The sequence below is a fragment of the Scomber japonicus genome, chromosome 9 (assembly GCF_027409825.1).
Source record: "Scomber japonicus isolate fScoJap1 chromosome 9, fScoJap1.pri, whole genome shotgun sequence".
NCBI classification, from domain to species: domain Eukaryota; kingdom Metazoa; phylum Chordata; class Actinopteri; order Scombriformes; family Scombridae; genus Scomber; species Scomber japonicus.
This window is the reverse complement of record NC_070586.1, coordinates 29,336,284-29,361,683: the sequence shown is the minus strand read 5'-3', so window position 1 is coordinate 29,361,683 and position 25,400 is coordinate 29,336,284. Positions and strand designations below refer to the sequence as shown.

General features: G+C 39.3%; 2 protein-coding genes across 4 annotated transcripts in view; one reads left to right on the top strand and one right to left on the bottom strand.

The window, feature by feature from the left end:
• The window catches only part of LOC128364708 (transmembrane protein 132D), a 29,920-nt gene extending 24,654 nt beyond the window's left edge, over positions 1 to 5,266 (top strand). Inside the window, exons 6-9 of the mRNA XM_053325300.1 lie at positions 2,685 to 2,890; positions 3,164 to 3,428; positions 3,652 to 3,843; positions 3,932 to 5,266. Of these exons, the coding sequence (XP_053181275.1) occupies positions 2,685 to 2,890; positions 3,164 to 3,428; positions 3,652 to 3,843; positions 3,932 to 5,266 (1,998 nt within the window). The remainder of the gene's footprint in view (positions 1 to 2,684; positions 2,891 to 3,163; positions 3,429 to 3,651; positions 3,844 to 3,931) is intronic.
• Positions 5,267 to 8,600: 3,334 nt separating this feature from the next.
• On the bottom strand, positions 8,601 to 25,332 carry glt1d1 (glycosyltransferase 1 domain containing 1). 3 transcript variants are annotated; one of them, XM_053325940.1, is made up of 12 exons: positions 24,896 to 25,332; positions 23,769 to 23,920; positions 23,541 to 23,646; positions 22,096 to 22,147; positions 21,213 to 21,249; positions 20,515 to 20,571; positions 14,875 to 14,973; positions 14,134 to 14,183; positions 11,884 to 11,927; positions 11,247 to 11,362; positions 10,628 to 10,726; positions 8,601 to 8,983 (listed from the first exon to the last, which is right to left on the bottom strand). In XM_053325940.1, exons 1-12 carry the CDS (start codon positions 24,961 to 24,963, stop codon positions 8,943 to 8,945), a joined length of 921 nt encoding a protein of 306 aa, XP_053181915.1. In that variant the 5' UTR covers positions 24,964 to 25,332; the 3' UTR covers positions 8,601 to 8,942. The 3 variants fall into 3 exon arrangements, with proteins under 3 accessions (XP_053181915.1, XP_053181914.1, XP_053181916.1); XM_053325939.1 differs by having other exon boundaries at positions 11,247 to 11,367; positions 24,896 to 25,324; XM_053325941.1 differs by lacking the exon at positions 23,769 to 23,920 and having other exon boundaries at positions 11,247 to 11,367; positions 24,896 to 25,301.
• Positions 25,333 to 25,400: the final 68 nt, after the last annotated feature.

Here is a 25,400-nt window from a genome sequence, read left to right as displayed (position 1 = left end):
TAAGGGTGATGTGATGAAGTGGAGACGAAATCTTTTAGTAAAACATTGTTTGTTTATGTTGATAACCAGCTATACTGACAGTGATTTATGAGCCCTACAAACTGATCATTGATTACATTTCTGAGATATCACTGCAGAGGATGGTTTACGGTAAAAAGAGCTTCACAGCCGTGCATAATGGTTGTGCATAATAACGTGTTCTGGATGTTGGAGAACCTCACCGGTGCAACACAATCGGTGAAACTGACACTTCATCTTCCCTGTTTGTTTCACTGACGTGTAAAAACTGGTGGAGCAGGCTGTGAACTGATATGAAAACAGCTGGTGAAGGGCATTTCTTCATTCATTTATGACTAATGTGGGAGTGGAAGTGGCTTGTGCACCTGGGCCAGTTCCTCAATGCTGTAGATTTATAGAAACAGAAAACAGAAAACAAAATCATGCGTTTGCACATTTTTATAAATCTGACGAAAAGAACACGTATGCATATTTCTATCCTGGTCTGTATGCACAATTTTAGTCATGAATCTACAGTTTTATTCATGTGGCCCCAGATGTCTCAGCTAATAAATGTAGTAGTTTGTTCAGATGGGATTCACAGTACATTATATACAGTAAGTGCACATGTATTAAGTGCAGATGAGTGTCAGTTGTAAGAAAAGCAGGATTATGTGAGGATGTCAAGAGGCCGGATGTGGACTAAATCATTCTCTTCACCCTGTAATATAGCCATCTTTGCTGTTGTTCTAAGCTTACTGTCGCTCTCAGTGTATTTGCTGACCAGATAGCAGCTTCAGTCACAAATATTCCCTTTAATCTTCTTAGTCTAACAGCTTGACTCAGATATCTTTTCTCTTCTGGTATGCCTGAAGAGTATCAAATCTGCTTGTGATAGATGGGAAGGATTTATCTAGAATGGGCAGCTCATGTGACAAAACAAAGCAAAACAAAGTCTAATCTGCAGTGATGGAAAGGTTTTTCCAATGTGCATAAATGATGGAGAGACTTAGAATGTGCACTGGATTGAAGGATTGACACGTGAATTCTTAAAAAAAAAGGGACATATTGCACATAGATGTCTACTTGGTTGATTAATCAGGACATTTACGGTGTGACATAGCAATATGACAAATTTGATTAAGTGATGTATATCAAGCCTCAACTCAACAACAACAACAACAACAACAACAGTAACAACAACAACAACAACAACAGTGTAACACTTGAACTTCATTTGCCCCTCTGCAATAGATACAGTATATAGATATATCCCCTCTGCATACTGATTATGATTCTTATGGAACTTGTTTTATTTGTGCAGGAAACTCCAGCCACAACTATCAGTGAAGTCTGCATTTCAGCATTTTAAAATGTCTGTCTGTCTTAAAATACTCTTCCCAATGATGAAAGTGAAATCCTATTTTAAATAAATATCTATTTTGACACCAAAAACACAGGCATATTCTTGGCTACAGAATGAGATTTGTGACTAAGAAGAGTGGGCGGATGGCACATAAAAATGGCATTCCCTTTTAACTAATGCTTCAGAATATTATTTGAACATGGCTCATGCAAGTTCAGCATAAGCATAGAGCTCTTGGAAGATGTTCTCTTTAAAAAAAGAAGAAATGAGCACAGTGTCTTAGATCATGGATGACTGGTTGACTGCCTTCACACTGAATTAAAATCTGAGAACTCTGCCCTTGTCTATTGTTCCATGCTTGCATTAGAAATTTTCCATAACAACTGTTCAAGGGCTCCAGTGCCACATTTTGTAAATCTGCTGTTTGGAAATCAAGCATAAGATTATTCATGGAGAATAGGTCAGTGCATCACAGTTAGCTACAAGGATGACACATAGTGATGTGGTTTATCAAAAGCTTAAGCTCTGGTCATGAGTGCAGGATGACTGACGCTCAGATACAATGATGACACAAGATCCTCTCAAAAATAGCATGTCCCTGTGACAGCACATCCTCTAGCTAACTGCCAGGTCCACACAAATAAGAGCACAAATCTATTTGCTATTTGTATCCCTCCTTAGGCTATCTGTGAAAGTCACATTTTTTCTTCCCCTTTCCTGTGCACTTTCAGCGGCTGGTGACTGAATTTCAATGCTGTGTTAATTATCCAATTTGTTAAAAGCAGGGGCTGTTGAGAGGAACAATGAGAGCTCCTGACTCATGTCTCAAAATATCCATCCATGAGATCTTTCAGCAGTTGCCTAAACTTTCCAAGGTCACCTTTGAAATTATGGTGTAATGAATGCACTTGGCTGTGAAGGACTGATGTTCAGCTTAGCACCACATGATATTTTGATTTACATAAAATTGCAATGCTGTCTCTTCGTAAAGCTTTGGACCAGTGATCATCGCAGTAGTTTATTACAGTTAGCTGACATTACTATGGTAACACATGCAGTGTAAAACTGCTGCAAGGCCATTTGTTGTTGTATAAATGGCCTATTTGTTAAAATAGAGACTTTTATGAGAGTATTTGATCATTTTTTGCCATAGAATGGACAAGTAACATCTCCTTCACTGACAATAATCTCAGTCTGACTTTGATATAGATTGTTTACACAAGCGTACTTATACAAACTCTTTGATACTATCAGGGAAATTCTAATGATAAGATATTCACATTCTGATTCATTGTTATTCCCTTTATTTCTTCCCATCCAGGTGTCAGACAGATGCGACTATGTTTTCTTAAATGGCAAGGAGACAAAAGGCAAAGTGAAGATGATGGTGAACTTTACCTACAGCTACCTGAGTGCTCAACTCGAACTGAACGTGTGGATGCCCCGTCTCCCCCTCCAGATTGAGGTGTCAGACACAGAGCTGAGCCAGATCAAAAGTTGGAGGGTGCCTATACTAACATCCAAGAGGTGGGACACCCAAATAACCATTTGTTTAAAATAAAAAACCTCCTTATTTGGTTTACAGATGGGATTTCTAGACGCATCCTTTAGCCCATACAAATCCAAATCATATCTCTCCAAGGGTTTAGGGCTTTGATTCCATTACATAATGTACTGCAATATCACAATGTGATCCAATCAAGCAAAGAGACAGGGCTGAGTGATTGGAGTATAGCAGGTCAAAGCATTTACTGTGTGACAGGTGTGACCTGTATGTGTGTTTTTCTGCTCATGTCCCAGACCTGGCTGGAACAGTGAAGAAGATGACAGGAAGGGGAAGGGCTGCATGCTGCAATTTCAGCACGCCTTGGTGCGGGTGCTAACACACTTCATGGCGGAGCAAGCAGACCCTCGGGACCCCAAAGTCTATTTCCTAGGCTCTGATTGGCAGGTGGATGTCACAAGGCTGGTTCGATACTTCATGAAGGTGGAAGATCCCCGTGTGGCGAGGTTACAGGCAGGAAGGATACTATCAGGACGAGATCTTGGGAGCACCAGCATTCAGGTAACCAAACTAAATTACTTTGCTTTTGCTTTGTTTAGCCTTTGCCCCAACAGCTGTAATGATTCAATATCATGCTCAGACAGCAAGAAGCAGCTAGTTAGACACTGGACTGGATGGGATGGTTTCCTTTATGAGTAGTTGGATTTAGAACCTGAACCTGACAAGGAGATTCAGTCTGAGGCACCCCAGTTAATTTACTCCTTCTGATATTGTTCTGTGACAGGTGTTTTCTCCACTTTCTGACACAATTCTGGCCAAGACAACTATCAAAGTTGTGGATGACAAAGTGACCATCACAGAGTTGGGGGTTCAGCTGGTTACGGGCCTCTCCATGACCCTGCAGCTCAGTGCAGGAAGCAACAGGGCTGTTCTAGCAACCACAACCACACAGGAGGTTCTACAAAGCCCCAAACAGGTAACAGTCTTAATCTATTGAAATGTCCCAAAAATAAAATTAAGGTTCAAAACACAATTACAATTTCTTTTATTTTCTGTCCCATCAGGAAGCTTTGGTCAGTACCTGGGTCCAGTTCAGTGATGGCAGCCAGACACCACTTGACATTTATGATCCAGCTTATTACCGTGTGACAGTGACATCTTTGGATGAGGGGGTGGTGTCAGTGCAAGGCACACCTCCGACTGTAGTGGCAGAGGGAGAGGGCGAAGGAGTTTTGGTGAAAGTAGAAATGTCCATCTGTGAGGCCTGCCAGAAGTCCAAACGCAAAAGCACTGTGGCTGTGGGCAACGGCAGCCTTAAGGTCAAGTTTCAGTTGAACAGCCGGTACTCAAACAGCACTACCAGCGGTATTGACAGCAGCACTGTTGGCACCGGAGGAAATAAGGACAAAGGCAGTGACTATGGGAATGACAGAGAGGTGGACAGCAAGAGGAAGCAGAGGAAGCCATCCCAGGATACTCCACCACGTAGCCCAACCTCAGAGAGAGAGGACAGCGCCATGCAGAAGATCACAACTACAATCAAATCCACAGAAAGAACCTTCATAACCAGCGGCAGCCTCGGGGGAGTGGGTAAGACGAGCAATTCCGGAAATCCCAGCAGTCCTACCAGTGTGGTCAATATCAGTGTAATGAGTAGCCCAAGTGACAGCAACAAAGCATATGGCTCAGACAATATGATAGTGGAAGATATGAGCAGCGTTAGCTTCACGAGTACTGTGAAGGCCCCTGGTAACCTAGTAAACTACAACAACTTCCCCACCAAGGTCGAGGTTCCTGGACAGGAAACAGCGGACATAGAGATTGGTGGTGAGGAAATGTTGGCCAACAGGCCTCTCACAGACTTAGAGATTGGCATGTACGCTCTGTTGGGGGTCTTCTGCCTGGCCATCCTGGTGTTTTTAGTAAACTGTATCTCATATGTTATTAAGTTCAGACATAAGAAGCCTCCTTCTCATGGTCAGGAGCCCACAGGGCACAGGCATGACTGGGTGTGGCTAGGAACAGATGCTGAGTTGGTGATGAGTGTGCCAGGCAGCCCTGTCCAGCAAGACTCCCAGACTACAACCACCGTGATTGACATTGGGCCTGATAAAACTGCATCTTTGTCCAGAAGGCCAAGTTGCCTAGCCTCTGTTACAGACTCTCCCCTTAGCTGTGTGGGGTCCCTTAGGAGCAAAACTATGCACACCGAGTCCCTCCACTCACCCACCAGTAAGAGAAAGAGAGTCCAGTTCACCACCTTTTCCACACTGGAGCGCCAGCATTCACCACATCTCCCTCCCAGGGAGAATGGCCATGGCATCCACTGGGTTGGGAAAGAGGACAGCTGTGAGGAGGAACCCCAAGTGCCCATCACAGAGCCTGGGGACCACTTATAATACAGAACCTGATCAGACCTCACATTACAGTAAATGTGGCTTTGATCACCTCAATGCCTTTGTTAACTCCAATAACTATCAAAAATATGTGGTTTTCAAAATCACCCTCCACCATATTTCATTACCTATCAAGGCCTTTTAAATGTATATGTACTGTATATTATTGTTAATACTGGAGAGTGAATATGTGTGGAAATATTTCAGATAGTTGATCAGATGGACTCTTCTTTTCACAACGTTTAAAGCCAGCAAATGCTAATGCTGCATGTGGATACTTGTCTAAATTTTTGCACTCACTTGCTGGTATACACAGTTCAAGACACAATTTTAAAGGTATAGAATGAAGAATTTAGTGGCATCTAGCAGAATGGACTTGGCAGAAATGGAATATAATATTCATATGTATATAATTACTGGAAAATAAGAATCGCTGTGCTTAGAATGAGCCCTTTATATCTATGTAAGGAGAGAGTACTCTTCAACGGAGCCTGTCATGTTTCTACAGAAGCCAGGAATGGACTGACCAAGGCCTGGGTGAGGGGTGTGGGGTGATGCCTCTAGATGCCACTAAATTATACACATTGCTCCTTTAGTATCCAAAATTACATATTACAGTATTACAATTGCCAGTTGTATTACAGAACTCAATTTGACAGATGTGGGTTTGACCAAAATGTGGCTTTGATTAAAGATAATGATAACCAGAATGTACAGTATGTTGTTCTATTATGCAATATCCAAGACCCTTTCTTTGTCATTTTAAGTTGGTCTTATTGAGTTAAAGAATCCTATTTTTTTTGTTGTGATTATTATATTTTCTTTCGGCTAAAGGTTTTGGAGGCTCAGCAACCATAAACCCAAAACCAACCAAATCCAGTAGGTGGGTTACTATGACCCCCACTACCTAGGCATCAATAATCTCCAATATCAACTGGATGGTGGCACTGTACCAAACAAACTTTGTTCTTTTGTCCTGGATTCATGTGGGTCCAGACAAATCTATTGATATAAGCCAGGCCACCATGTGCCTGGATAGATTTTTCAACATTTTGAATTTTCATTTTTTCATTTTCATATCTGTTTTTATGAAACTCCTCTCATAATTTTATCACAATCATCAAATTTGACTCACTATACAGCTTTGAGGGACCGACATGGACAATTCCTCCATAAATGACCAGCATTGGTCCAAAAACATGGCTGCCAGCATTGAGAAAAACTTAGCAAAAGGCAAGATTATAAGGAAATTAAACATAATTCATTCAATTCATTGTTTGTTTTTAAATGTTCATTGAGCACACCTGGTGAAGCATATTGTGCAAAAAAGTTAAATCTTGTAATCGGTTGAATGAATTGTATGAAATTCAGTTTGCATGATTTTGGGTCTTGACTCAGCCAAGGCATAACATTTGGTCAAGACTGATTAAAGTGGGCGTGGCTTATTACAACCAATCAAAATTTCAAGACATTTTACATTCCAAAATCTAAATTAAATTAATAAATAAATCAAAGCTAAAACCTTTTCAGCAAATCCACTGACGTGTGACAAAAGTTTACCTCTGCATCCTATGGTCAATTCAGAAATCTGTCACTATATTTTTCAAAATACGCAAAATCAATTAACATCAACAAGTCTTCACTCAAATACTACCAAAATGAACACAGACATTCTCATCTAGATGGTAGATATCAAGTGTTTCAAATGGTGTTAAGCTTGTTTAAATGGTGAGTCTGCAATGACAGTCCATAGTTTGCAGAGTTTTTTAGGTTCAAACAGACAAAAATATGCCAGTCATTTGATTTCATTGCCCCACATTGTATAAGGTGTGCAGAACCATGTCCCCCCCAGTGGTGCAGTCAGTAAGTCACCTTCTCTGGGGATACAAAGGGTTCTGGTTTGAGTCCCACGGTGTCCACTTTATACTTGCCAAACGTGGCAATTTATGAAAGTGGCATGTTTTCAAATTCCTCTGAAAGTCATATTAAGACTGGAGACTACCTTTTGTGCTTGATCATTTGATTTTTTTTTCAGTCTTATATCTCATATATCTGATTTGATTAATCTAATAATAATAATTATAGGCAAATACTATATTCATACACCAAAGTGGAAATGCCCCAAAAACACAGATAGTTTGTTTCATGATGGATTTTGTAAGTTATTTTTAATCCCTAAAAAAATATTACAAATTACAAATAATGGGATATTACAAATAAATTACATGTGTTGAATAGATAATTTTCCTGCCTACATTGTAAAGATGGAAAGTGTGTGATTGGTCTTGCTCCTGCTTTTAACAGAGTCAAACTAGCTAAAATGACTGCTTGGCTTTGTGAAGTCTGAAACCCACTGATTGCTGCTCGTGGCCTGAATTTTGGCTGATTGAACTGCTTCCTACTGTTGAGCGCACATTTTTTTTAACCTTCTAATCGTTGCTTGTGGCTATAGTTCACTTTACATTTTCTTTTCCATTAAATACATAATGATCTTGAATATTGCCTTTCACTTGACACCTATCATATATAACCATCAGTTTTTTGAAGAGCCATATGAAGCTTAAATTGCATAATTGACCAGTATAATTTCTAACACATATGAAATTACAATATCAATTATTAGGGAAGTATCTCAGCTCATATGTGAAAAACTTTGTTTCATTAACAAATGAAGTTGTACATCACTAAAATTGTCTTAGTCAAACTGTCCAAACCCTTTGTATTTACATTCACTTCATGTTACCACATATACAAATTGTTTTAGACATAATAACTAGAAATAAAATACTGCCATGGTCACTATTTATTTCACATTTGCTCTTAGCATTGCATCTACATTTTGTATATTTTTACAGAAGCTTTCAAAAATGTGGCACGGTGAAAAACAATCATGTTTTTCTAACCAGCCTATGCCCCAGTTTGTGGCAAAAATCAACCTTTGTGACAGCAAATTACAAGAACCTTTTGTGACCCTTTACCCTTTAAATAAATTGAGTTTTTGCTCAGCCCTTGAATGTGTTCAACTCAACCGTTGCACTTCATCAAAAATAAATGTGGTAGCATAGAGTGGGAAAAGGATAAGAAATACTATAACTGTTTTGACAAAAGAAGGTTAGGTGAGGTAAGTATGACAGACAGCCTCTTAATTTTATAGTTGGCATACATTTTCAGTTCACTAGCCAGTCAAAAACAACAAGTGGAGCTCTTCTCCTTTTTATTGAGTACAAAGGAGAAATCATGTGTTTTTCTATATTTGAACTAAACAACAAATAAAGACACATAATATATTCCACATATATACATAATACATCAAATATATTAACAGGACAAACAAGCATTTCTGTTTTTCATTCATTTATTGCATCCCAATCATCCCTGGTCTTTGGATAAAAGTGCAAAGCAAGCATAATTTCAATCTGGTAGCATAGATAAAACATGAAATATTATATTTTAAAATATACCAGTCTTAATTACACCCATGCAAGGTCAATACATGGGTGTAATTTCCAGTTCTCTGTCGCTGAAGTTCCTGAGAATGTATACAGAGTGGAGTTGAATGGTGTGATCTTAGAATCAGTGCAGAGTGTCCACCAGCCTCTGGTAGGTTTCTCTCTCTTGTTTCAGGCCATGATGCTCTTGCACATAGAGTTTTCCATTCCTCACCACTCTCTCTCTCAGCTCATGATCTGACAACAGCCTCCGAGACTGATGCACAAATTCCTGGCAGGGATAAAGGCAAAACGAGTCTCACTCACTGCCAAATGCCACTTAAAGCTTGCCATTGAAGTTGCCCGCAGATATGTTTTTTAAAGAATAAAAGATATTCCAAGGCATGAGAACAGAACTCTGATAAAAGCCTGTGCACTGATTAGTAAATACTTCAAAAGTGTCTGTACATTGCCAAAGGAAGGAGATATTTGTGGTTTCAGATCCAAATACGCCAGTCCAACAGACCTTTTCAGGCTATCCTAATAACTGTCACCTCTCATTTACTTATGAAGAAAAAGAAAAAAAACTACTACAGTTGAATTACACTACCCTAAACAGCTGTCACGGGGATGTGGGGAGAGGAAGATGAGGATAGAAATTACACAATTAAAAAAGGAGAAATGGTGTCATCTTTAAGTGTCGACTGAGAGTTGGTGTACCCACACAGCATCCTCAATCCTAGTGGCCCATCTGCTGGCCCAGCAGACTTAATAAGGGCTCCAAAACATGAAGCGAAAGTGCCTTCAAGCGTTCCTGTAAAATGGCAACCAACATCTATTGCAGCAGGGAGCCAATGGGCACACAAACTTTAGCCTCTGCCAGTCAGCAGGCACTTTACTTCACTTCACTCAAGTGATGTGATTATGTCTGGAGAGGCTCTTGGTAGGGAGACGGCTCTTCTGTACGGCCATATGAGAGCTATAAATCCTCAGCAACAGGATTAAAGCTCAACTTATGAGCAGCATGCTTATAATCACTTCCCTCTTCCCACAAATTACAGAGCCAGACAGGGAAGGCCATTTTTCTTTTTAAACCTTTAAAGTACTTGTATGTTTGTTTTCTGTGACACATTTTGTGATTCCTATATACTCTCTGTGTAATTACTTTGACAGTGTTTCTAGTTCTTTAAGCCTTCAATCAAAAGCAAGAGGAGTTCAAAGCATGAAAAAAGTCTAGAGCGTGATCCACTGCAACAAAAGTTCTGGCTCAAACACTAGCACTCGCTGCCCATCAGTACTGGCTGATGTCGGTGTTTATCTGGCCCAAGTCACTGCAACCATCTGTGAGAGTTTCCTCCTGGCAGCTCAGCTGAACACACGTGACCCCCCCTAGAGAGGACTTATCTCATGCCTTTTCAACAACATCACGCTAGAGCATAGTGTCTTCAACCATGCTATAGCCCTCTGTTAACTGGCCCTTACTTCTGCTTCAGACCTCATTAAATATCAGACTTAATAGTTTTAGTGGGGGCTCCCCATTTTGCACTTTCCTGCTTGCAGGTATGTGTTGCATCACTATGTGGTAATGGGGTATCTTTCCTTTGTCTCTGAAGGCTTGCACTTTCTGATTCTAATCTAGGCACTTTAAGGAAACATCAGCTCTTTTTGTTTTATTTTACCTGCTTAGATTGGTCTAATGATAAGAATTTAAAGTACAAAGTTTCACAAAATTAGTTAAAGTTGAGAAACGTGTGCAAGGAAAGAGACATACACATCTGCAATTGTCCAGAGACAGTGAGCACAGGTCAGTTTGGGTTACAGGAGTAGCTGTTGGCAGCATACTGTATATACAGTATATCTCTGTAATCCATCAACTCAGTGTTAGAGGTTAACAGGACTTAACGTGGTGACCTGATCAGTATTTGTCACTATATACCTGAGGAGAAGAGTATAGCACACCAGTAACCCCGTGTTGCACCACAGCTGCATTTCCTGGAATGTCCCTGGCCACGACGGGTATCCCAAGATCCATGGCCTGTTAGAGCAGAGAGAATTAAGCACTCGAGTCACAACCTAAAATCCACAGAGTCACAGAGAAAAGTTGCTCACTTCACAGACTTATTCATTCTACAATATAAAAGCACCTAAGCGCCTTTGAAACTGTAGAGCTCGGCTCTCCTGCGCTTCAGTGCCATAGTTCACTTGCGGAATTAACAATCTCTATCAGTTAATACCTCCAGCAGGTTGTTGAGTGAAACATGCTAACATACTAATCAGACCTTAAGCCTACTGTGGATTGCCTGAAGTGGTCAGATAACATTGTAACCGAGCAAGAAACAGCAAGACAAAGACTCCTTTCAATATTCACCTGGTTTCACATTTTTCAAGAGGTTTGGATGTCAAATTATTAATATATTCTTTGATGAATCAAAGTCTCATTAATAAACTTATTCTGCGAGGAATGAGCTATAAAAAGATAAAGCTGTGTTTTGCAGTTGAACTGTTGGAGTGAAAGCGCTACATTCCAATTACTCATGAACCCTGAAGATGTTTACCTCCAAGATGGCTGCTGACATGCCCTCTGAGACTGAGCTGTTGACCACGGCAAAGCACCTCTTCATTGCAGCATGAAGCTCCTTTTGGCTCCTCTCTTGGGCCAAGAAGACCCCTGCTGTTCTGTGGAAACAGTGGCAAAGCTCAGTTCTGTGTGACTCAGGGCTCACAAAGGTGTGAATGATGCTGAACAGCAGTGACAAGCTCATAGGAGGAAAACATGGCTGCACAATGTGTGACATGCACGGAGAGACCAGGTAAATTCCTAACCAGAGAGGGCAGCTTTCTTGCCACAAAGAATTTTGTTGTGGTGAAGGCCTTTGGCAAAAAACTGAGAAATCAGCCAAGACTTGAGCGTGGGAGGACAAAAAACAAACAAAAAACAAACAAAAAAAAAGAAACAAATCTTGCTTCTCTCTGTAGAACTGCATTCTGTTCACATAATGTTGTGATAAATATAAGCCAGATTTGTAAAGATATTTTTTTGTGCCACATGGGATAAATAGAAGAATAAGCAGATTACACATTTCTCACAGGAGCAAAGTCTTGGCAACTAGACTGTCAAATCTCAAGTTTGCTTTTATAAGATGTGATCTGATAAAGAAAGGAAAACTGAACAAAACAAAACAGAGGGCTTACCTCTCGACAACAGCTTCAACCTCTGCTGTAAGCACAGGATCCATCTGAGAGAGATGGAATACAAAGACAAGTAAAACCCCTTTCCTGACAGTCAAAAGCTTTGTTTTCATCAAGGATGCCGGCAGGATGAAATAAACAATGACACAATTACTAATTTCTATCATGAGCAAATAATTTTCTGAAAATCCTGTATTTTCAGAGATTGGGGTCAGGGTGGGGTGGGTGGCCAATCTGATTAATTGCAATGTGGGATTTGCGTGCATTAGCCTGCGCATAGAAAAGTCAGAGCATAGCAATTTAGGTCAAAGATGATGCCAAGCAAGCTGCTACTTTTTCTTTTTCATTTCATAGCTCGTGACATTTCTAAATAGAATCTGCTTTAAAGCACGTGTGCATTAAAAATCAAAGAATCTAAACAATTTTTTGGTTTCCTGGTGTAATCTGGGATTTAATAGATACTGTAGAACCAGCACGGGATGGATCATGGGCCACGATAAAGACTAACAAACACAAATTATTTAAGCCTATATTCCGTACAGTATCATGGTGAATTAACAGAAAGGGACTGAAAGGACTCGACCGGCGAAAAGAAGAATGCAGGCCCTACATTAAGAAGACCCTGCTTTAAGTTCATCTGACTCAATCCGTCATGCTGATTTCCATGTTATACTAATAGTTCTTATTGTCTTGTCCTCTGACAGATATTTTCACATTTTCACACAGCAAATATCTAATGTTACATTTTCACATTAATCTTCACATCAATTTCATTTCATAATAACAGAAAGTAAGCTGTGGCATTGTGGGGCTTGATAAAACCCACTTACAGAGGAGTGAGATGTGTCATCGCTGACAAACTGACCTGAATTTTTCTCTTAATGACAGATGCTGTGCAGGCAGAGCGCTTATTACTGGAATGAAGAAGCTGTGGATTTGTAGTACGTCATGACAGCTTGAGCAAGGCATGTCTCATTCTAACTTCTATTTGTATTTTTAGATTTCACTGTTACTTCATTAAATGCACTCAACAATGTGTGTGTTGAATTAACTGTGTGAATCCTAAAGTTATCACGGAGTAACCCTGACGGTAACGCAAATACATATTTATTGTAATAATAATATACGGCTCTTCATTTCTCACAGAAACAAATAAACAAACAAACAAACACACTTTCCCTGTGATTCAGGGGTGTCGAGATGAATCACGCGTCTCTGCTTCCACTGAACCATTTCATCAAACAACAACAAAGCAAAGCGGAACAAGAAGCAGCAGTAAGTATGTAAGTAAGTAAGTATGAGCCCCTGGTCACGTCTAATTGAGTTGTTTCTGAGCAGAACTAAAGCAGAACATACCTCTTGCTTGATACCACTGTTTGAAAAAAAAAGAACAGAAACTATACTGTACATTGATGTCTTATCAAAGGAAGTCAGTGGGACGATGAAGACAAACACACAGAGAAATCAATGAGTGAGAGACTGGAAATGAAATGGAGAGAAACAGAGCAGTTGTAAGAGCAGTGAAGCTACTGCTGCTGTCTGGGATATGACTGAAACACGCAGATAGAAATTCAGTGCAATCAGTTAAAAATAACAAAGAAATGAAAAAAAAAAAACCTTTAACATTAAATGTATGAAAACTCCCTCCACTGATTTGATTGTCTGACTGACTGACTGGTTGATTTATGAATATCATAAATCATGGCAGTTCAATCTTTAAAGTTTTTTTTTTCTTCCCCCAATTATTTGGCTTGCTTGACATAGCCTGTATTTATGTAGTTATGTTTTCATGGATAATACACAGGACATACACATGATGGTGTGTGACAGAGCCACAGACGTATTCGGTTTTCATATAAACCAACACATGTACAGATACAGGCCCATCCATGTGCATTAAAATGACATGGCTTTACACAGGTCACTAGTCAGGCGAGCACTAATCTGAAGTGGGCAATGCATCACTATATCAAACAGTCCGCCAGTTAGACGTAAAATGAAACAGGGACCACCGCTACTGCAGCTGACCCTCGCCTTATTCGTGGAAGATTGCCATTTCCTCTCTGTGCTGGCTGTAATTCCAGCTAAACAGTTAAAGCTGGTATCTGTGCTACATCCAATTACAGGCTGCCTGAATTCCCAGGGCAGGTTTCAAAGTAGTTTCCACTGCACAAAGAGCCATGGTGCACAGGGAGATACATATATAGCACGTATGGAAAAAAAATGAAATAAAAAAATAAAATATGTACTTACCTTTGGCCCAATAATAACCAACACATTCTGGGGATTCTCATTATGCCACTCTGCAAGACACGAGGTAAAACAGCAATGCAAACAAAACCACAACCATTTAGTGGAAGCCAAACAGCAGCATCTTTTTAAAAGCTGTTTTTTAAAATATAGAATTCTGCTACACTTAGATGATTTACCACATGTTTTTTAAGAAGATCTGAAGAAAGAAATGTCATGAGAAAATCTGCATGAAATGAGTAAAACTCATTTTTAATGTACAATTTGACGCCCTCTAGTGCTGTCCTATTATCATAACTGTGTTCTGTCAATGAGAGTCACATAAGAGAGGATTTATTAAAGACCTCACTGACTTGGCTAAATAGTGGTAATTCTCGCTGATGTGTAGCATTATGACTATCACTAAAGGAAACCATAAAGGAAACACTCATAACAGCATAAAAATGTTTCTGTAGGGCCAACATGAGCTGTCAGAAGAATCTTGTTGCACTTTCACATGAATTTTCAATTAGCAGAAACTCAACCGCATAGATCTAACATCGTGCCTAATTTATGAGGGCACTGCCACTGTCTCTACCGCGAGTCACAACGGAAATAGATTCAGAAAGGCTTTGTAATTCAATTAATTTTAAAAACAGACAGACACCATGCCAAAAACACCTACTGCCTCAAGCAGGCCTATTTGTTGCAAGTGGCTGTTTGATGTCTTTTGGTACTTACAAAATTAGGAAATGCATGATATACCTGAAAACACCTCCGCCAGATAGAGGGGGTCCTTGACTCTTCTGAGGCCACAGACCAACAGGAAGACATGTGTCTGATCCACACGCTCTCTGCTTACACCTGGAGAGGAGCCAGACACACAGAAAGAGAGCGGCCACAATATCAAAACACTGCATAATGAACATCCCAAGTACATCGGCGGATAATGAAAGCAATACATCACCCAAGGTCATGAGGAAAATAAGACAGCAGTGACTAATGTGCTTGCACAATTCTCTGATCAGAGTTGTAACGCTCAGCAGGGAAATTGTCGGTTGAAAACATTGGAAGGTTGCAGCCTAATCAGTGTGTAATACGGCCTCATAACTACAGAGCCAGAGCATTTGGGTGACAGTTTGCTCACTGAACAGACCTAGAGTGAAACTAGCCAACCCAACATCAAGCTAACAACATCAAACGTTTCGAGAGCCTTGTATTAATTGAGAGGCAGTATACTAAATCGGCTCTTTTCCCAGATCATCCAACTTTCGGGTTCAATCCAGAGATTAGTTCGAAACTGGCAGCCGTACAATTGCACGCAATGCCAGTGACTACTGTACTGCACCTGACCTTCAAAAGGCAACAGATAAAAGTCCTGATCCTAATAACACAACCCTGCACTATAATGATGGCAACACACACACCAGACTGTCAGTCTGCATCTTTTCAACAATAAACAGACCCTGAACTTTAAATAGATAATTACAATGTACTTCCTTCACAGTAGAAGTGTTTATATTTTAGGTGGACTGGAATTACCTCCATAGGTACCTTATGTACAGGGGAATGCATAAAAGAGGCTACTTTGTATTTATAATGTGCCAGAGACAATCTATTCCCCCCACTGCCATCTCAGCAGAGAAAAGTAACAGAAATTTGTTTTACACTTGTGATTAGGGTTATGTGTATTAAGACTAATAGTCTACAGCCACACTAGCAGCGTTGTGAGGCTGTATTTTGGCACAGCAGGTCCTTGAGTTAAACATCTCTAACAACTCATTAGTACTAAATACAGCACATAGCTGAGGTTGAAGGGAATATCATTATCGTTTTTTGTGGTAGCTTTAGTATTTAGTCATAAACCAAAGTAATGAGCAAATTTAAATTTTGACCTGATGATGGCACTGGATGAAAAGATCACCAAAATATCCGTGCTGAATTTAATCAAATTAATCTAATGGTTGGGAAAATATTTCACTCAAAGCAAAAAAAAGAGAAAAAAAGTCAATTTGATAGAAGATAGGGAATTGAGACTCATCCTCTGAATGCCTTTACAAAATTTCATGGCATACTATTCGACAGTTCATATATTTCTACGACCAAAGTGACGGGTCGGTCAACCATCAATGCCATCCCAAGAGCCAAGCCTCCAGCACAGCTATAACAAGAACAATTGGTTAGGGTTGTGATACAACCCTCTCTGTATAAATAAATAGCTTAATTTGAAAGAGAACATTATTCTCAGTGCCTGAAAATACAGCCTTGGTTTTATTTGTAAAGGGCAACACCTTTTAAGTCTCCTGGCTCAATAGATGAGCATTCATTTACACTAACACGAGCACATGTAATGGGATATTGTAACATTAGAGTTGCCCTCAGGGTCAGAAAATTAATTTTTTATCCCTGATCTTAAATGCTTGACAATGACCCAAAAGGATAAATCATAAAATATTGAGATAGCAGTGTTAGTAATGGATATGCCGGCAAAGCAGTGCTGAAGCAAAATGTAAGTGAAGTAGAAAATAAGCTCAGACTAAAAGTACTTTGTGTCTGTGACAAACTGAGAAACAAATCAGTTTGAAAATAATACCACAGACAGACACAAGCACGTGCTTAAAGCACAGTGACAGTCAAGTGAAATCCCCTGCTGCCAGATAAGTCCAGATCAGGAGGCTGAGGCAGCTCTTTTAATGCTATTACCAGAGCATCTTAAAATGACAGCGTGGAGTCTGGGCATTGACCCTGATCCTAGGAGCTGATTGTCAAAAAAGCTCTTCATCTGCAAGATGTTATCGAACCTTCTTGCATTGATTTGTAGGATGAGAAAGCACATCAGGTAAAGGTAAACACCCATGTCACAACCTCAGAACAAGATGCAGGAAAAATAATTGAGGAGAGCCGGAATCATACCAGAGCACAGACCTGTCAAAATGAGCAAGAAATTCAAAGAAATGAAAAAAAAAAGAAACTTCTCTGGATCTAAGACACAATTCATCTTTCCTCAGGGGAGAAAAACAAATTGTACAAATCATCTGTTGTGCCAGCAGCAATCTTTCCCCTCTCTCTCTCTCTTTGCAGTGAGCTCTATGCAAAAAACATTTTTGTTCGTTTGCCTTTGATTTCAGAAGGGCATTCTGAACAATCCCCTTACGCTTTAATCAGTACGTGCGTGGATGTGTGTGTGTGTGTGTGTGTGTGTGTGTGTGTGTGTGTGTGTGTGTGTGTGTGCGTGTGTGCGTGTGTGCGTGTGTGCGTGTGTGCGTGTGTGCGTGCACGCGCGTATGCATGGGTGTGGGGAACACATATCTATCTGAACAGTTCCTATTAATCTCACTCACTCTTCTCTCCATCAGAGCATGGAGTCTGCAGGGAAAGGACAAAATAATGACAACACCATAAGCCTTTTCATGGAGGACATTTTGACATATCGCAGTAGGAAAAACGGTGTAATTAATACAGTTAATGATGGCTGAATTTTATTTAGCTGCTTCACTTTCTTCTGTCGATTGTGCAGTGTCCTACTGTTATGGCTTACTGTGACACTTGAACACAGCAGGGTAATTGTTGGTATAATAAATAAAACCCTTTTCCACTATGACAAGTCAAAAAAAGTCAACCAAAATATATGTGCCATACTATATATTAGTACCTTTTATTGATATATATTGAAGCCAGCACAAAGGAAATGCACCAAAGTAAGACAGTGGTTCAAGCTGGGAAGCAGCACTTTAACTCAGTAAATAACAAGCACATACTTTTGTGAACTGCTACAGTAGTTATGTTGAATGTTGGTATTTGTGTGTTTTTACTCTACTCTACTTGAAGTCTGCGGGTGAAATTTGATGTTTTTTTTGGTTCTGTCATTCTTACTATTTGAGAGCGTTTTCTTTGGTATTACGCTTTGGTTTTCCCAAGTGAGTTGCAGCCTGTGTGTTTGTGTCTTCAGGCGTGTTGATTGTTAATTGATGACCCTTTGTGAAGGAGATGTTTGTATTTTGATCTGACGAAGGTCTGAACAAAAGCCTAGATAATAAATTGGGATTTTGCAGAAAAAGTGCTGGTATGAGATAAAAAAAAAAGTAATAGAAAAGAAAAGAGAAGAAAAAAAGGCTTGCCTTCAACAAAAAGGAGAGACAAACAAACGATACTGATTACACACAGAGTCGACTGCAGAACTTGAGTAATTATGTCTAAGACCACTTCGGGGTGAGCCAATTCTGAAATATACTAACTACCGGCTAATATCTGTAGCTAAAAAATTGTACCTTTTCTAAAAGTATTCAGCAACACGACTGAAAACTTTACAGAGTAGCTTTTTCAGTATCAATCATCCTAAGACCAAGGAACTAGACAAGATAACAGACCCCTTTGCTTGTTCCTCCTCACCCGTCATCGATTCAAAGCATCGCTGCTCACTCTACAGTGTTGTTCCTCCCAGCCTAGAAGCTTGTGTATCCCTTTAACCCCACCTCACAAGGTGCACAGCAGGAGCTACAAACAATATACATGGAGTGGCTTTCATGGACTGACAGCTTTTGGATCCCAGTACTGAAATCTGTGCCTTTGGAGACTACATGACACCCGAAGGATAACACTGACATGCAGACATGTATCTTCAATCAGGTAGGAGAGTTGCTTTGCTTCTTTCATGTGCCCCCAGTACAGGTCTCTTTAGAGTGAGCCACTGCAACACATGAAATCAAGCAATCAAAAGCTTCTATACAATTAAGTTTAGATCACGCTATTTAGTAATGCTTAATTTACGTCAAGCCAGATGGAGGGATGAAATAGTAAATCAATATGCAGTAAGATCTGGGAGGAGAAAAGGCACACATGGGATAGTGCCCCCTGCTGTGCTGGGAGAGTGCATCAAGACTAAAAGAGGATGAGACCTGACAGGAAAGAATACAGGTTGCTGCAGGAAGCCGCCTCTGTCAGATTGCATTGTTGTGTCTGAGGAAAACTGAAAACAATGACTTAAGTTGTTGAGACTGATTATGGGTTTGGCACCTTCAGGTTATCAAAGTTCAAAAGGAAAAAAGAAAAAGAAAAATGGAACATCTAATCTTGATGTTTTTCAGTTTTCTGACAATTTACACAGTTATTCTCCCCAAAAAGCACATCTGTAACAATTACAGACCTCAGGATCATTTTCCTTTAAAAATAACAATAATAATAATAATTTCAGCTCTTTGTTGAGGAGTCCCATTCACTGCTGTACACACAAACACAAGTAAAAATCCAGAGTATATGGCTTGTTGGTTATAGCTAACACTAACCAGAAAAAAACAAAATTGATGGAAAATGTTCTTAATGTTACTGAATGAATCTAACCCACATTCACACACAAAAAAAGACAAATTAACACCATCAGACAGCACATGTGTTGAAATGGAAACTACTATGAGTCAGATTACAGCTCTTTCATCACATCTGATGAAAAAAAAATCCCAATAGTGGTAACTCCCATTTCAAGTATAACAAATGGAGAAGTGACTCTGGGCAATTAGTATTACTTGCACTGGTTGTGAAGCATGGTGACAAATGGCCCTGAGCTGTAGGGTTATTAATCAACTGTTCCTCTCTGGGGTGGACATCATATTGCAATGTCCAAATTACAGTCCAGGATGTTTGTGGAAAAGATACTTGGAGCAGTAGTGCATATTTATTGAGCTGTATGAACGAGAAGATGGAAGACGGGATGAGTGAAGGGAAAAGGGAAAACTCTGGCCTCCCTGACCACCACAGCGATGCATCTAACATACTGTATAGCACAGAGTTCATTTATGTTCTCTGATTGGTATTCTCCAAGGTAGGGGTGTATGAGTGTATCCCCTATTCTGCTCCCAGTGGTGGCTCCACTGTTGATAACATCTATAACAGTGAGAGAGGTGGAAGTAAAGAGAGAAGGATGTGGTCTGAAATATGACATTGGGCTTTTATATACCATATTGCAACCAGTTACAAACAAATAGCATATACAGCTGGTCAAAACAACATCAATATAACCTATTTTACAACAGTGCCGTAGGTAGCTCTTTATTTTATTGCTTCATTTTACCCAGCAACTGTCCCACTGAGGTTTGTGGGAGGTGCACACAAATAGACTTGTTATAGTTTAGACATATAGCTTTAATAATCTGATGAAACATATCAGACTGACTGTGCCTTTACTTTTAATGCTACAGTATATAAAAAGTATGAAAATTTCAAAATGTACTATTCAGTCCTGCTATTAAAAGGGCCACTTCAACATCCACAAAATAAATAGTTTTTTATAGTTTTATTTGCTAAAATTTTGAGAAACTGTTTACTGTGGATCATCCACAGTAAAGTAACTGTCATTGGAAAATATTTTCTGTCATACACAGATAAAAACCTCAAAACACAACTGTGCAGTACCTGAGCTCCTCAAGAATTCAGTCCAGCAGAATATCTCTGCCACTTCTGTCTGGATACCTTTAAAATAAATAGAAATAAATTAAGTCAGTGCTCCAGGACAGCTTTCACTTTACATCAGTGCTAACATCTATTACACAAATCACCAAAGTGGTTTTCAATAACACAAGTAACTAAGCTAGACTAGAATTACTTTTCTGATCATGGCCTTTGGTAGTGATGTGACATCTCTAAATGAAAAACAACAGTCACATCCTATATTCTTCACATTTAGTTATGTAAGGTAAGTTATATAAAAACAACATTAATTTAACCTTTAATATTAAATCAATCTAATGTAACCAAAATGTTATTTTCTGCTGTCCATGTAAACAAGCACTTCAGAGCGATCGCTATCATGGTGAGCATAGAAAAATAAGCTTTTACTGGTTGGGGCACAGCCATGCAGCTGGCCCAGGGCTCTCCTCTAATCTATGAAGGGACACTATTTGCCAAACAGGACTACTGGCGGGAAACAACATGGAAGAGTGATTTGGGTTGTCCTACATGACACGGTGGCCAATAGCAAGAGCAAATACAACTCTGTACTGCAGACAGCATGATAATGGAGGAAAAAAATGTCAAAGCTGATTAATGCAACACGTCAATGGCGGGTCAGGGATGCACAGCATCAGGGGAGGATATTCATCCTGCTAGCTTACCTTGAGGCTGAACATAGATTTTCCTGCTCTGGGACAGCTTCAGAGGAAAAACAAAGAGAAATATTGGTTAAAACAAGTCTAAAAAACCTCACATACATAAGTGTCTATCAGTAATTAAAGGTAGCTTTTGTCCATACCAATTCAATTTAATTATTAGGTGCTGTGTTTGTACCCTCATATTAAACAATGAAAATGCTCTAGGTGCCACCAACACATTCAGACTTTAAAAAGAAAATAGTCAGCAAGATAGTTGCTAAGATAATTGGGGCTGCAACAAAAATAAATCAGAGGGGATGAAAAGGAAATTGACTGGATGTTATCACACTAGATTCATCCCCTATGTGTGTTTTCTGTCACAATAAAAAACGTGACGATGCCTCTCAGTGCCTGTCCGCCTGCTGTCAGCACTAAATGGCAGAGATAAAGTGTGTCACTTGCCTCAATCTACAGCCTGCAGCTGAAATCTAATCTGAAAATAAAACACCGTAATATTGTTTTAATGCCAAACTATTACGGGACAGGGCAGCGTATTGTGTTTGTATAGTAAAAGCCCTTCTGTTGTTTTTATTGAAGCTGTCAGGCTCCTGCTGTTTGTTGATGTCAGATAAATTGCAAACTAAAAATGTTTGCTCTCACTTCTTTATAGTGGCTTTGTAATATAGGAAATTATGTGACCGAGCAGAGGGTCAAAATTTTATTTATGTTATTATATTACTTATGACAGTCTTGTTAGTTCAGTGGTACTTGTAATGGTGAACAAAGAATGAGGCACATACAGAAATGCTATGTCAAAACTGGGAGAAAGCTAATGAGTCACATGAGTCTTTCCCATGCAAGCAATCAGTGCAGTTCACCAATTACAATGAAAAAAGTAAAATCATACCAAGAATATCTCAGCCTCTTCTTTCAGTTTGGTAGTAAATGCAACTGCAAACCTGATTAAAAAAAAATCATAATAATAATAAAAAAATAACAAAATCACACAATTTCAGACAATTTTCATTGCTGATAGTTAGTTTTTAGCCTTTTACAAGCAATGACAATTTGAACAATAGTGGAGAAAGCAGCAGTAACAATAGTAAAACACAAATGTCTCCAGGCTGAGATTTAGTAAGTTAGAGTGGAAAAACTGCATGTGGTTTGAAGGAGGACTTATGGATGGATACACTGAGAATACCAAAGGGAAAAACAAAGGGAATGTAGAACAAAAAAAACAGTGGGGAGATATTAATTTGGGGCGTGTGTGTGTGTGAGCGTGCATTATGAAATGGGCCAACGGGCTCAGAGTGGCGACTGGATTTCAAGATCAAGGTTTGGGTGAGGAGGCACTAACAGCAGGAGGTGCATGGATTCAGATGTTTGAAGTCATGAGACCTACATCTACCCGGTTCTCCCACAAGGCAATTATCCCCTTAGATTTACAAGACACGCCCTCCCGTCGATTTTCATCATAATAGAAATAGAGATGCTGGGGTCTGACTTCAGGACACGGAACAAGTTATCGATAACCCGTGAGCGCAAATTTGACTTTTCAGTGTTAAACTAGGGGAAGAGAACACACACAGGTTACCTTACATGTGTTCAACCTCTTTCTTTCATGCCAGTGTGGGGATATAGTTATTTTCTCCCCTCAGACAATTTATACACTTTACATTTATACACATTTATATATGATACACATGCACTCATTTATTGCTCATGAATTATTTATTTAGTAGCATGATTGATGAAATCAGAGATTGTGTTGATTGTATATCAGCAATTTAGTTTAAAATGGTCACATTTACTTCCTGTTTTAGCCCAAGATGCTTTAAACCTCTATAAAAGGAAGAGAAACCTCTTGTGGTACAGACATGACTAGCATATTTGGTGCTCACAATCAATACAGTGCCTATTACGCTTATTGTGAGAAGAATTTAAATGTGACATGAGAGCCATGCCAATGAATGACAGGCCATGATTAATGTTATTAGTTACGCATGTACCTTCGCTGTGATGACATGTTGAAACTCTGCTCTGAAAACATGTTAGTATCATATAGAAATATATGTTAGTATTATATATGCTGTATCATATAATAGAATATTCTCTGCTAACTAACAGAGAAACAAATATATAATAAACATATGTATACGTATGATACCAATAAAAGATTTATCACAAAAAAGGGCATGAAATATATTCCTCATAATGTATAGTGTCAGAGTGCAAATTCTGAGTTGTTTTTTAAAAGTGTACAGTTTGTGTGATGTAATGAACCAAGGAGTAAAATGAATGTACTCAGTTTGAAAAGAAATGGGTTAAAACAGTAGTTTGCAGAAACATCACCTGGCTTTCTGTAGCACCTGCTCCATAACCGCACGCTTCTGCTCAACTTTCACATCTTCATTTATGTCTGTTCCACCAAAGATAACCCCGAAGGGTACCTGGATGTCTGTTGTAAAGTTTAGACATGAAACAGAAAGGTCCTGACATCTGACAAGTGTGACAAGTGATCATTTATTCTTAAGTCCACCTGACAAAAAGTATAGTCCATAAAACAGCAAGAGGGTTTACCTAACAGAAGTCGGCCTGCTCTGAACAGATGAATGGCCAGTGCACCATCAAATGAAGGATTTTGGGATACTAGTTTTGTTACTTCAGCAGGAGACTGAAATTCTGCTGCATCTCTGAGCTCACAGGTGTGTCCTGCCGATTCAATGTGGTACCTAGAATACAATGGTGATTTGATGATAAGGAACTAAAAATGTACAATTTACAATTTGCTTTACAAGTTAAGCAAATAAGGTTAGAGATACTGTGACTGTCACAAATATTGAAGGACAGGTTCACAATTCATCAAGTCTGTCTTAAAACAACACTTGTCAATATGAACACTGAAACAGGTTGTCCCAGCTGTAATCATTCCTCTTGTCATTCACAATGTGTCCACAAAAATGAATTAAAAAGTTTATCTGAAGCTTATATGAGGCTTAAAGTGGATATCTGCGACATTTACAGTCTTTTTTTAACATCATATCCTCTCTCTGTTTTCTCCGACTGTGGTGGAAGTAACAAAAAGGTGGACTTTGGTTCCAAAAAGACTGCAACATTGAGACAAAAAGACTGTACTAAAAAGACAGTCATTAATGTGCGTAAAACAATACGTCTACTTTATTTGGTGCTAAAAATACTGTAACAATATACTGTACTTTATATGACTCACTGGGAATGAAAAAAATACTGTAACAATATATACTTTATATGACTCACTGGGAATGAAGCTTCATATTAACTTCAGATAAACTTCAAAAAAGTACACTTTAGCACAGTAGGCAGCTTGAAGATTATGCTCACCATCATTCACACTTTAACTGCATTACGAAGGGTTAAACCGGAAGAATGATTACATTAAGAAACGTCGACTTTAGTGTAAATTTGGGCAGCTGCCATTGAAAAGTATGAACCTGTCCTTTAATGCTCTAAAGTTTTATTCATTAACAAATTCACTGACATTTGCGGTCACTGCAAAACACACACATATGTTAAAGATCATTTGCAAAAGCTACTGTGCAGTAAGGTATGCAGTTTCACTTTCACCACTTCACTTGAGCTGTTGCCTTAACTGACATCACTGTAACACTTTCCGGCTTAACAATTAGCAGCAGCTGTAACTAGCTACACTTAGCAACAATGTAAATTACCTTATTCTGTCAGCTGTGGTGAGGTTCCCAGTTTTGGGGCTGAGGCAAGCAAGAAAGAGTAATTTCATATCTTCATCTGTCGATCTAACTAGTTAACAGGTGCGCATTAACGTCACTGAAAACCAGATAGAAAAGAGCAGCGAGCTGATCCTCTTTTCGCTGCTCTGTGCTGTTGCTAAACTTGACTTCAATCACATTTCCTGAACCCGTGTCGGGTAAGTTACAAGTTGTGCAAAGCTAGGTCATGATTACTTGGCAGTGGCACCATGCTTGAAATGTTTACAAGTCCGTCTCCTAATTGATCCCCTGGAAACACATGACGGTAAGGACATAGTGTACTGCAACTGTAGGTGCAATTTGCTACTTTCTTTCAAGACTTTCATCTTAAACCGAGTCGAAAAAACAATTCTGACGCAGTTTACCCATGCCAGGACCAATGGTAATAAAATGATAAACATAACCGCACAATCACTTCCTCCTGTCGCTGGTACGTAGTGGCTGGGGG